The 11,269-nt window shown below is 39.3% G+C and overlaps 1 protein-coding gene across 2 annotated transcripts in view; it reads left to right on the forward strand.

Annotated features, from left to right (window-relative positions):
* LOC307151151 (NLR family CARD domain-containing protein 3-like) overlaps nt 1-9,588 on the forward strand; it is a gene marked incomplete at its 3' end in the record, with an annotated part of 29,469 nt that extends 19,881 nt beyond the window's left edge. For both annotated transcript variants that reach the window (XM_079859012.1, XM_079859013.1), the window contains exons 7-8: nt 5,246-5,292; nt 6,863-9,588. In XM_079859012.1, the coding sequence (XP_079715138.1) occupies nt 5,246-5,292; nt 6,863-7,392 (577 nt within the window). The remainder of the gene's footprint in view (nt 1-5,245; nt 5,293-6,862) is intronic.
* Between the last annotated feature and the right edge of the window lie 1,681 nt (nt 9,589-11,269).

Below are 11,269 nucleotides of genomic sequence, written 5' to 3' on the forward strand. Positions count from 1 at the left end.
TACACACACACACACACACACACGTTGCGTTTTCATGTTTTATGGGGGACTTTCTTTAGACATAATGATTTTTATACTGTACAAACGTAGGATTTACCAGGTTAACACACACAAACAGGTATGTATACAAATTATGCTTTCAGTATGTGCCACATGAGCACACACACAAATCATAAAAACAAATTGACCAAATAATAATAATTTATGTCTGTTTAATTTTTTTTGGCAGCACATAAAGTTTCACAAAAAGATCATAAGATAACAATACTACAAATACACGTATAAAGTCAAATCAACAAAAACAATTAAATGTCTCATTTAAATCAGTTTGTAAAATATATTTAAAAGTGGTTAAAGCGGTTAGAGGTTAAAAGATAAGAAATATAAGAAGGTAATTTACCTAAAAGTGCCTTAAATAGTGAAATAAATAAAAACGTGCAATTTTCTCCTATGAAATAAAGGTGACCAAGCTAAAGATTAATTAAAAATATGATGCCTACATGACTCTGCACCACAAACAAATCATAGTAGAGAATGATAAACAGAATCTAATTCAAATGTAACTGCAAAGCGGTTTCAAGATGGCGGCTTGAAGGGCGGTTGTATATAGTGTCACTTCGTTAAGTTTCTAATATTACAACCCGTATATCCTCATTTTTGCACGCTCATGTCTTGCATTTTTCATTATGAGCATAAATAATTACTTTTTGAGGAAGTCAGAAAGCATGCCATGCAAGAAAAGGCGATTACCAGCAGCCTGGATGAGGTTGATGAGCGAGCTGACACTGCTTGTGATAACACTAGCCCATCTGCGTCTCCGCTGTATGACGTGGTTGCGGAGATTACAGCCAATATCTCTAAGCTCATTGACGAAAAGATGGATCCGATACCGCAGCTGCTACAAATGCATCGTGCTGAACTAGATTGGCATGAAAAGCGGTACACTGAGGCGGAAACCAGGATATCTGCTGTGGACGTGGTTACTCCGATTGAGGCTAAACTACGATCTCTAGAAAAACTCGTACATGAAATGGGCGAACGTGCTGAGGACCTAGGGCTACCTGAGGGTGTGAACCCTACGCGGTTCTTCGAGTCATGGCTTCCTAAGACTCTTTGCATTGCTTTGAAAGCGGGCCGTATAAAGCTAGAGAGAGCGCACAACTCACTTGCTCCTAAACCATCCTCTACAAAGCGGCCGCGACCGCAACCTATCTTGGTGAGATTTCACAACTTCCAAGACAAACAACGGGTGTTAAATCCTGCTTCCGTTCTTCGCAAGCATAAGATGTTAAGACTCTAAAATCCCTCATTGCGGAATACAGGCAAATCTACCATGCTCTTCTCAAGGTAAATTTCCGTGGCTCGGTGACGCGTGAAATGTGATAACTATGACTTCCTGCCAGGGACTGTAGATCCAAGCTTTCGAGACTGGGCACACAAAGGTCTCACCACATTGCAGTTTCTAACATTCTGCGCAAGAAAATGCATTCTTCTGTACTGTTTGTTGGATAAAGCCCCTTTGATGGCACAATATATATGGGTTTAAATATATCCTCTATTCTTACTAGAGGGTTTGTTTAATAAGGTTAACATATGTAAGGTATATTCAAGTGTAAATATGAAAGTCATATTGTATTGTATGTACAATCATTTCATTTTCTTCTTTCTTTCACCTTTTTTCAGATTGATTTATTGGAGTGGTGATCCATAATAATATATATTTTTTTCTTCTCTGTGTTCTCTTGTTCGATTTTAGGTTATGTTTGTAATGCTTGAAAATTAATAAATACATTTTAAAAAACTGAACTGAATGCAGATATACATATATATAACCATAATCAATTACAGATAGAAAGATACTCTCTCCTATTTTACTCTTTAGCCCCATAACACTCAGACAAAATGGTACAAAAGAGGCTGGGGTGGTACCCTTTCAAAAAGATTTTGGTTATCAATATGTACGTTTAAAGCGTCTCTTTTTTTTCTCAAGTCATATACAGTGCTATGCATAAGTTTAGACACCCATGCTAAAGTTGACTAAAAAGAGGAATAAAAAATCATCTTTTGGAAATTGAACTTAATGCCTTAATTAAATCACCCTTTAAGGACACCAATTTTCTTTGTGAATGAATAATGTATCGTAAATAAATAAATGTTCTTCCTTAAAATACAGGGTGCATAAGTTTGGACACCCCTATGTTAAATTCCCATAGAGGCAGGCAGATTTGTATTTTTAAAGGCCAGTTACTTCATGGATCCAGGATACGATGCATCCTGATAAAGTTCCCTTGGCCTCTGGAATTAAAATAGCCCCACATCATCACATAGCCTTCACCATACCTAGAGATTGGCATGGAGTACTTTCCATAAGATCATCTCTCAATGCAAATCAAACCAGCTATTAGGCTAACTGAAATAAAACCATGCCAATCTCTAGGTATGGTGAAGGGTATGTGATGATGTGGGGCTATTTTAATTCCAGAGGCCAAGGGAACTTTATCAGGAAGCATAGTATCCTGGATCCATGAAGTATCTGGCCTTTAAAAATAAAAATCTTCCTGCCTCTATGGGAATTTAACATAGGGGTGTCCAAACTTATGCACCCTGTATTTTAAGGAAGAACATTTATTTATTTACGATACATTATTCATTCACAAAGAAAATTGGTGTCCTTAAAGGTTGGATTTTTCCAAATTTTTTTAATTAAGGCATTAAGTTCAATTTCCAAAAGATGATTTTTTATTCCTCTTTTTAGTCAACTTTAGCATGGGTGTCTAAACATATGCATAGCACTGTATCTAAATAAGAACTAACTCTTTCTATAGATATAAAAGGATTAGTCAATGGATTTTAACTTTTTTTTATAATTAACTTTTTTTAAAAAAATGGAAATACATTATGCTTTAAAAAACATGAATTAGTTGAGATAGGACTTTTAATTATTATTTTAATTATCTTATTGCCAAAATCAGATGGTGATTGTTTCTTATGGTGACTAGCTGCTTTACATAAGATAACATTTGTCCAGCTACTTTGTCAACTAGTAAAATTATTAGTCGTGCAAGCTCTAATTTATATCAATGCGTGTAATACCTTATGTCTTTATGAGAAACAATTACTGAATAGAGAATTATGTCTGAATAGGGCTATTGTGTCATAAGCTGCCTCAGGCTTAAAGCAAGGGGCGGCAGAGAGAGAGCAGACTAATTTGGAACAAGGCAAGAAGAACTCTGCTCCCTTTTACCTAAATTCATTCCTTCAGACTTATGTGCCATCCAGAAACTTGCGCTCTGCAAGCGAAAGACGTCTTGTGGTGCCATCTCAAAGAGGCACAAAATCTCTTTCTCTGACCTTTACCATGACTGTTCCCTGCTGGAGGAATGATCTGCCTAACTCAACCAGAACTGTCCATAGCCACTTTCAAGAAACGGCTGAAGACACATCTTTTTCAGCAGCACTTGATCCAGTAATACTAACACTTTCTCTACTATTCTATTCTATTCTATTCTATTCTATTCTATTCTATCTAAACTGAGAAGGGTCATAGCACTTGCATATTGTCATCCTACTGTTAGTTTAACTGCTTCTATTGTTCTCATTTGTAAGTCGCTTTGGATAAACCTCACCGTGTTGTTCTCTCATCTAGAGTTTACTGTTGTTGCCCTTGTCTCTTTGTGCTTCAATTTCATTCCACGTTGGATCCCCTGTCGATCAGCCTGTGGTTTTCTGTGATTTCTTTTTATATATCATCCTTCAGGACTGTTGTGATTGTTTTCACTGTGGACTAAATAAACTCTGTTTATAGTATGACAGAACAAACTGACCATAGATGAACCCAGTGAGTGCAGAATTCAGCAAGTTTGTTACCAGCAGCACAGCCCAAATGGCTCATCAGGAAGAGCAAATTCTCACTGTGGAACGAGCTGTTCAGGCATTGGTCACCACACAGTTTCAACATTTCAGATTTGATTTTACCTCTCCATCTTCTCCGGTGGCCAGTAGTCCACCAGTCCAGCCCTCTTATGAGGCGGTTGCTAATCATCAGTTCAAGCCTCGCTTTACCTCCTCCAGGAACAGATTCGGGTGAGCCAAATCTGCAAATTTTTGAGCTAAAAGCCCTGAGGGATGTTGTTTTGTCAAGCGCTGTCATGACGACAGCATGGAGTTTTTTATGAATGAAAGCTGCTGACGCGCATAATTCATATTTAAGGTATCGCCTTAGTTTTTCATTTCATAACTCCTGACACAAATTAAGACATAACTGTCGCTATAAGTTTCACAGAATACAATAGTGGTCAAATACTGAAACTTGAGTCTTATATCTTTTTAATGATGTATAGTTTGTCAAGGTATAACATTAAATCTGATAGAAACTTTGAACTAAATAATAAAAAAAACGCTTCAGTGCGCGGGCGCACTGGCAACGGTTAACAGGTTAAATTGGGCCACCCTATCAGCAATGTGTAATGGGATTGGAAGATGCTTCACAATCCCCCTTCCCTTCTCCTGCTAACCTCGCTACATTTGAGGCTACACAGGCCGATCGGTTTATGACATCAAAGTACTGGGAGCGCGATTCAAAAGCATACAGAGCCGTCTGCTCTCTAATCGCTCTCACGGTATTTTGATGTCATTCACCGACCGGTTTGTACAGCGCCGGTTCAAGTCGAACAAGCCTTTGGACTCTTTGTGTTTCGTCATCGTCTGCCTTCGTCACTCATCTTGCCCTCTGTCTCTTTGTGCTTCGATATCATGCCACGTTATACTCTCTCGTTGTAGCGATCACAAACCAGCCTGGATTATACAGATTGGACTGTTCAACTGATTTCTTCCTGTTCAAGTTCATCATCTAACTCTAGTTGGGCTCATCATCTGTGATTTGGATTTATTTATTATTTATTTATTTATTTTCATCTTCCAGTAATGTAGTGATTGTTTTCACTGTGGACTAAATAAACGATTTAATTGCACTCAGCGTTTGGGTTCTGTCTGTTACGGTGTGAGTGATTTTCTATATTCAAAGTTTATATAGCTGTGTGTTTAGTCACTTGGTCTTGAAATTATTGTCACTGCGTTATGTATGCTGTAGGCTGATCTGTCTTTAGAGATCTGTAACTATTAGACTGCTAAGTTCATTGGACTGTGTCCAAAAGAATTCTGTATTTGGCTCCATTTTTGAATGCCTCAATTTGAGAAATACTTATTTATTTTGAAGTTCTCACTAATATTTTATGTCTCTTTCTAGTTTGGATCATGGAGAACATTTCAGAATTCAACAAGGACTGAGAAAATGTAGGACTTTTCTCTTTCACTTACACACACACACACACACACACACACACACACACGTCAATGACTATATTATATTAAGACATCTCATTTCAATTGTTTGACTTCTATTGTTTTTTCATCAAGTGATTATATTTTAATATGTACTAACCCAACCCCTACCTCTAAACATAACCCTCACAGAAACCTTTGCAAAATTCTTTAAATTGAATATATATATAATATATATATATATATACACTCACCTAAAGGATTATTAGGAACACCTGTTCAATTTCTCATTAATGCAATTATCTAATCAACCAATCACATGGCAGTTGCTTCAATGCATTTAGGGGTGTGGTCCTGGTCAAGACAATCTCCTGAACTCCAAACTGAATGTCAGAATGGGAAAGAAAGGTGATTTAAGCAATTTTGAGCGTGGCATGGTTGTTGGTGATTTTCACGCACAACCATTTCTAGGGTTTACAAAGAATGGTGTGAAAAGGGAAAAACATCCAGTATGCGGCAGCCCTGTGGGCGAAAATGCCTTGTTGATGCTAGAGGTCAGAGGAGAATGGGCCGACTGATTCAAGCTGATAGAAGAGCAACTTTGACTGAAATAACCACTTGTTACAACCGAGGTATGCAGCAAAGCATTTGTGAAGCCACAACACGCACAACCTTGAGGCGGATGGGCTACAACAGCAGAAGACCCCACCGGGTACCACTCATCTCCATCACAAATAGGAAAAAGAGGCTACAATTTGCACGATCTCACCAAAATTGGACAGTTGAAGACTGGAAAAATGTTGCCTGGTCTGATGAGTCTCGATTTCTGTTGAGACATTCAGATGGTAGAGTCAGAATTTGGCGTATACAGAATGAGAACATGGATCCATCATGCCTTGTTACCACTGTGCAGGCTGGTGGTGGTGGTGTAATGGTGTGGGGGATGTTTTCTTGGCACACTTTAGGCCCCTTAGTGCCAATTGGGCATCGTTTAAATGCCACGGCCTACATGAGCATTGTTTCTGACCATGTCCATCCCTTTATGACCACCATGTACCCATCCTCTGATGGCTACTTCCAGCAGGATAATGCACCATGTCACAAAGCTCGAATCATTTCAAATTGGTTTCTTGAACATGACAATGAGTTCACTGTACTAAAATGGCCCCCACAGTCACCAGATCTCAACCCAATAGAGCATCTTTGGGATGTGGTGGAACGGGAGCTTCGTGCCCTGGATGTGCATCCCACAAATCTCCGTCAACTGCAAGATGCTATCCTATCAATATGGGCCAACATTTCTAAAGAATGCTTTCAGCACCTTGTTGAATCAATGCCACGTAGAATTAAGGCAGTTCTGAAGGCGAAAGGGGGTCAAACACAGTATTAGTATGGTGTTCCTAATAATCCTTTAGGTGAGTGTATATAAAGCAGCTGCTGGACACACCAGACCCCCCCCCCCTTTTTCTTTTTCTTATTTGTTGAGTGTACATACACACACACACACACACACACATGCACTGCTCTAAAACTATCAACTTCACACAACTTCTAATCTTCTTCTTGTGTTTCTTGTGTTCAGATGCCTGTGATCTTATACTGGATCCAAACACAGCACATGTTAAACTCTCTCTGTGTGAGGAGAAGAGGAAGGTGACACACACCAAAGACCCAGAGTCATATCCCGATCATCCAGAGAGATTTGAGAACTATGAGCAGGTTCTGTGTGGGGAGAGTCTGACTGAACGCTGTTACTGGGAGGCTGAATGGAGCGGGAAGGGGGCTGGTATAGCCGTGGCATATAAAGGAATTAGCAGGAAAGGAGGGAATGACTGTTGGTTTGGATACAGTGACAAATCCTGGAGTCTGTACTGCACTGCAAATGGATTTACTGTCTGGCACAATAATATGAGCAATAACATTTCTTCCCCCTCACCGCCGTCTAACAGAGTAGGAGTGTATCTGGACTGGCCATCCGGCACTCTGTCCTTCTACAGCATCTCTGACACAAACACACTCACACACTTACACACATTCAACACCACATTCACTGAACCCCTCTATGCTGGATTTAGGGTTTATGATGCCTCCGTCTCTCTGTGTCAGATTTAACAACCTGCAGTTGGTCTGTGCGCTTTCATTTGACCAGGACTAAAAAGAAAAAGCGGCCCATCACACCATAACGCACTGGCTTATTATGCACAGAGCAATTTTTAACACGACTTACTAGCATTAAAATATAACAAAAAAAGAAACTGAAATATAAATGCTATTTAATTTAATGTGTAGGATTGAAAATAATTCCAAGATATTTGAAATTAACAAAGACATTTGCTTTGCTGTTTTCACTTTCACTTTATCTTTATTGTCCCCAAGGGGAAATTCTTTTCCACAGCACTGTACTTGTTTAACACACACAACAATATAATACAGATATACTTAATACAAATAGACATAATACAAGAAAAAAAAAAAAAAGAAAAAGAAAAAAAAAAAACCACCAATCACCGGTGTCGATTATTGAGGTATGTAATGGTTGCAGGAATCAGGCTTCTTCCAAAGTGAACCCTCCTACACCTCAGAGTCCTGTACCTACGCCCTGAGGGCAGCAGGGCTAGAAACTCATTAAGTGGATGTGTGGGGTCCTGTTCTATTGAAACTGCAATGCGTGTAATAGCTCTCTTATTAAGTTCTGTAAGGTTAAGTGTAGGAAGAACTATGACTTTCGAAGCAATATTAGATACCTTTGTAAGTTTGGTCCGATTTTTAACAGAAAGCATATTGAAAAAACATACAGAACAATACAGTAAGATTGGCTGAATGATGCTTTGATAGAGTAGCAATAACAATCGAGGAGAGACGTGTAGTCCTTTGAGTTTTCGAATGACTGACATTCTTTGGTGACTTCTCTTCTGAATGTCCATAATGTGCTGATCAAAGGTGAGTTTGTTGTCCATTGTTACTCCAAGATATTTAAAACTGTCCACTATTTCAACTGTTTGATTATGAATAACAATAGGATGCTGTAGTGAAGAGGGACTGACTATCAGCTCTTTTGTCTTGCTAATGTTAAGATTCAGATAGTTATTCTCACACCACTGGACAAAGTTCATAACAGTGGTGTGGTAATCCATAACAGAGTTGTTATCTTTGAGCAGGGCAAGAATGGCTGTGTCATCTGAATATTTTAAGTATTTGATGCTGGATAATGGACTGATGTTATCGTTTGTGTAAAGTGTATACAAAAAAGGACTTAAAACACAGCCCGGCGGTGCTCCAGTGTTGATGATTAGAGCAGATGATGTAATTGAGCCCACCCGTACTACTTGTTGCCTGTTGCTAAGAAAATTGTGTATAAAATGAATCAGCCGAGTAGAGATGTTGAGGTGATACAACTTTTGAATCATCAGATGTCTTTGGATGGAATTAAAAGCAGAGCTGAAGTCCACAAAGAGTATCCGAGCAAAACTGCCAGGAGTATCCAGGTGCTGAAGGAGGAGATGCAGCAGACAGGCTACAGCGTCCTCTGTGCCCCTTTTAGCCTTATAGGCAAATTGAAGTTTTCAACCCACTCTTTCTACCACAAGGACCATTTAGAGTTCCTAAAGGCACAGAGGGGCTGATAGTGATCAAGGCCTGTAGGCCAAGATGTGTGAACTTCGGGGTTGATGAATTGTCACACCTTTAGTATAGTGGGGGAAGTGTAATAATCTGATTGGTCAGTTTGAACGCCTCACATTTGGGTTTCGGTCACATGGTCAAGGAAGGGATAAAAGATGATTGTAACTGTTGCTCTGGCTCTTTGTGATTCTCTGGCTCTCTTTCTTTGGGCATTCTCTGTTTGCCTCCTCTTTTCTTTCTCTCTTACTCTACACTCTCTCTCTGCCTCTCCCTCTCTTTCTAACTCTCAGGTAACATTTTGCATATATGCTAGGTACAATTAATGGTATAAGTTTTTATCAACTCATACATATATTTTATAACTATTTTAAGTGTAACCATTACCATATTGTCATTGAACCCTTTCAATTACAAATAATGTGCTAACTAGTTTTGATTTGGTATTGACTTTGAAGTGCTACCTATTGCATTATGATATCGTCACTCTCTAGCGATGCTCTCCCACATATTAAGCTATTGAAACTGTGCTTATTTCCGTCATTGGTACAAGTAGCAGTGGGTGGTAATAGACAAGAAATGTACAGTTTTCTACCATCTTGCTAATAACATTTCTTTAGTCATTCGGCAGTCTTTCAGCCTGAACCACTGCAGGAAATCCACCCTTACAAATGGAAATAAAAAGTCTTTTTAATGAACAAATGACTGGCTTCTTTACATTATAAATTCTTTCTGTGGACCTCATTTATAAAATATAAAATACAGATTTGATCTTAGAGTGTTTGTATGCCACGATTCAGATTTATATAAAAAAAGGTATTTGATGAGGACAAGGGCTGCACTGGTGGGTGAGGAGGGAGACCCTGTACTCAGTCCTGAGTGAGACAGGAAGCCAGTGGAGTGATTTAAGGATGTGGGTGATATGGTCATATTTGCGCACCATAGCAGTGCTTTTCTGAATGCACGGCAGCTTCTGGAGGCTTTTGTGAGGGATCCCGAAGAGGAGCGCATTGCAGTAGTCCAGCTTGGAGGAGACAAAGGCGAGGACAAGCTTTTCCACATCTGCAAGAGTGAGTGTGGGATGGAGTTTGGCAATGTTCCTGAGGTGCAAGAACTGTCCTGGACAGATGTTTGATGTGAGCCTCAAAGGTCAGACTAGAGTCCATTCTAACACCTAGGTTGGTGGCTGATGTTGAAAGTGGAATATCCTGTCCAGAGAAGGTAATGCTGGTAATGACAGATGTCCGGACCTGGTGTGGGGTGCCAAGTAGGATGGCTTCAGGCTTGGAGCTTTTTAGCTGCAGACGTGTTGCTTTATCCACACCTTTATCTTATCAAAGTGTGTCTTATCAAAGTGGATGATGGCAGGGCAGCAGAGGGGGTTGATTTTACTCCTGAGGTAGAGTTAGAGTTTCATCTTTCTGATGAGGTCCTCAACCTCTCGCTGTGAGATGTCAGAGAAGCAGCAGAGAGGTTGGGAAGTCCCAGGCTGTGGGTCGACAGTCTGGACAGGCAGGGTGGAGGAGCTGGATAGGAGGGAGCGGATGGTGTCTACTTTTTTTCCCTGAAAAAATCTGAAAGTTGTTGCACCTCTCCTTTGTGGCTTCTAAATGACAGAAAGAAAAGTTTCTTAAAGTTGCTAGGGCTATTGTTGATGATATTGGAGTAGAACTGTGGCCATGCATCTCACAAGGACCTTGCGTAGGCCTTTGGATGCTCTCTGTAGGCTTGCCTGTGAACAGTCAGTCCTGAGACCCAAAAATTGCCAAACAATTGTCAAAATGTGTTATATTAAACCTATTATATGCATTTTATAATAAATCCAAAAGCAAAACATGCAAAAAGCACTATAAAAGGATGTGGTAATGCCAAATGAGCTAATGAGTGGTCCTCTGCTGCCATCTACTGGCTATAGTGGCAATGTCATGCCATTTTCATGTTAAAGAGTTTGTTTTCCACCAGGTGACAGAAATCCTTGACTAAAGCATGGCACATTTCCTGTGTTATCTCCATGAATGAAAATGAGAAATGTAGATCTTCTTTAAAGTTAATTTTATTGCTCAAATGTAGTTTCCAAAAATATTTTAACCACATATTCCCAATCTAGACATTTACAGTAATATAGGGTTTGTCTGTATTCTCAATATAATTAATTAATATTATCTGGTTATTTAAAATGATTAGAAATGAATTCAATTTTCAGGGACTGACTTGATGGGTTGTTTAGAACCTACTGTAGTGTTAAGGCCTTTCCTAGTATACAAACAATATATAAAATTAAGTTTTTTTTTTTTAAATCATACCCTCATTATACCCAAATAATGTAATCCTAGAATCGCCCCTGTCCCCTCCCTTCATCTCACAGGCCATC

The sequence above is a fragment of the Squalius cephalus genome (genome assembly GCF_949319135.1).
Source record: "Squalius cephalus genome assembly, chromosome: 23".
Taxonomy (NCBI): Eukaryota; Metazoa; Chordata; class Actinopteri; order Cypriniformes; family Leuciscidae; genus Squalius; species Squalius cephalus.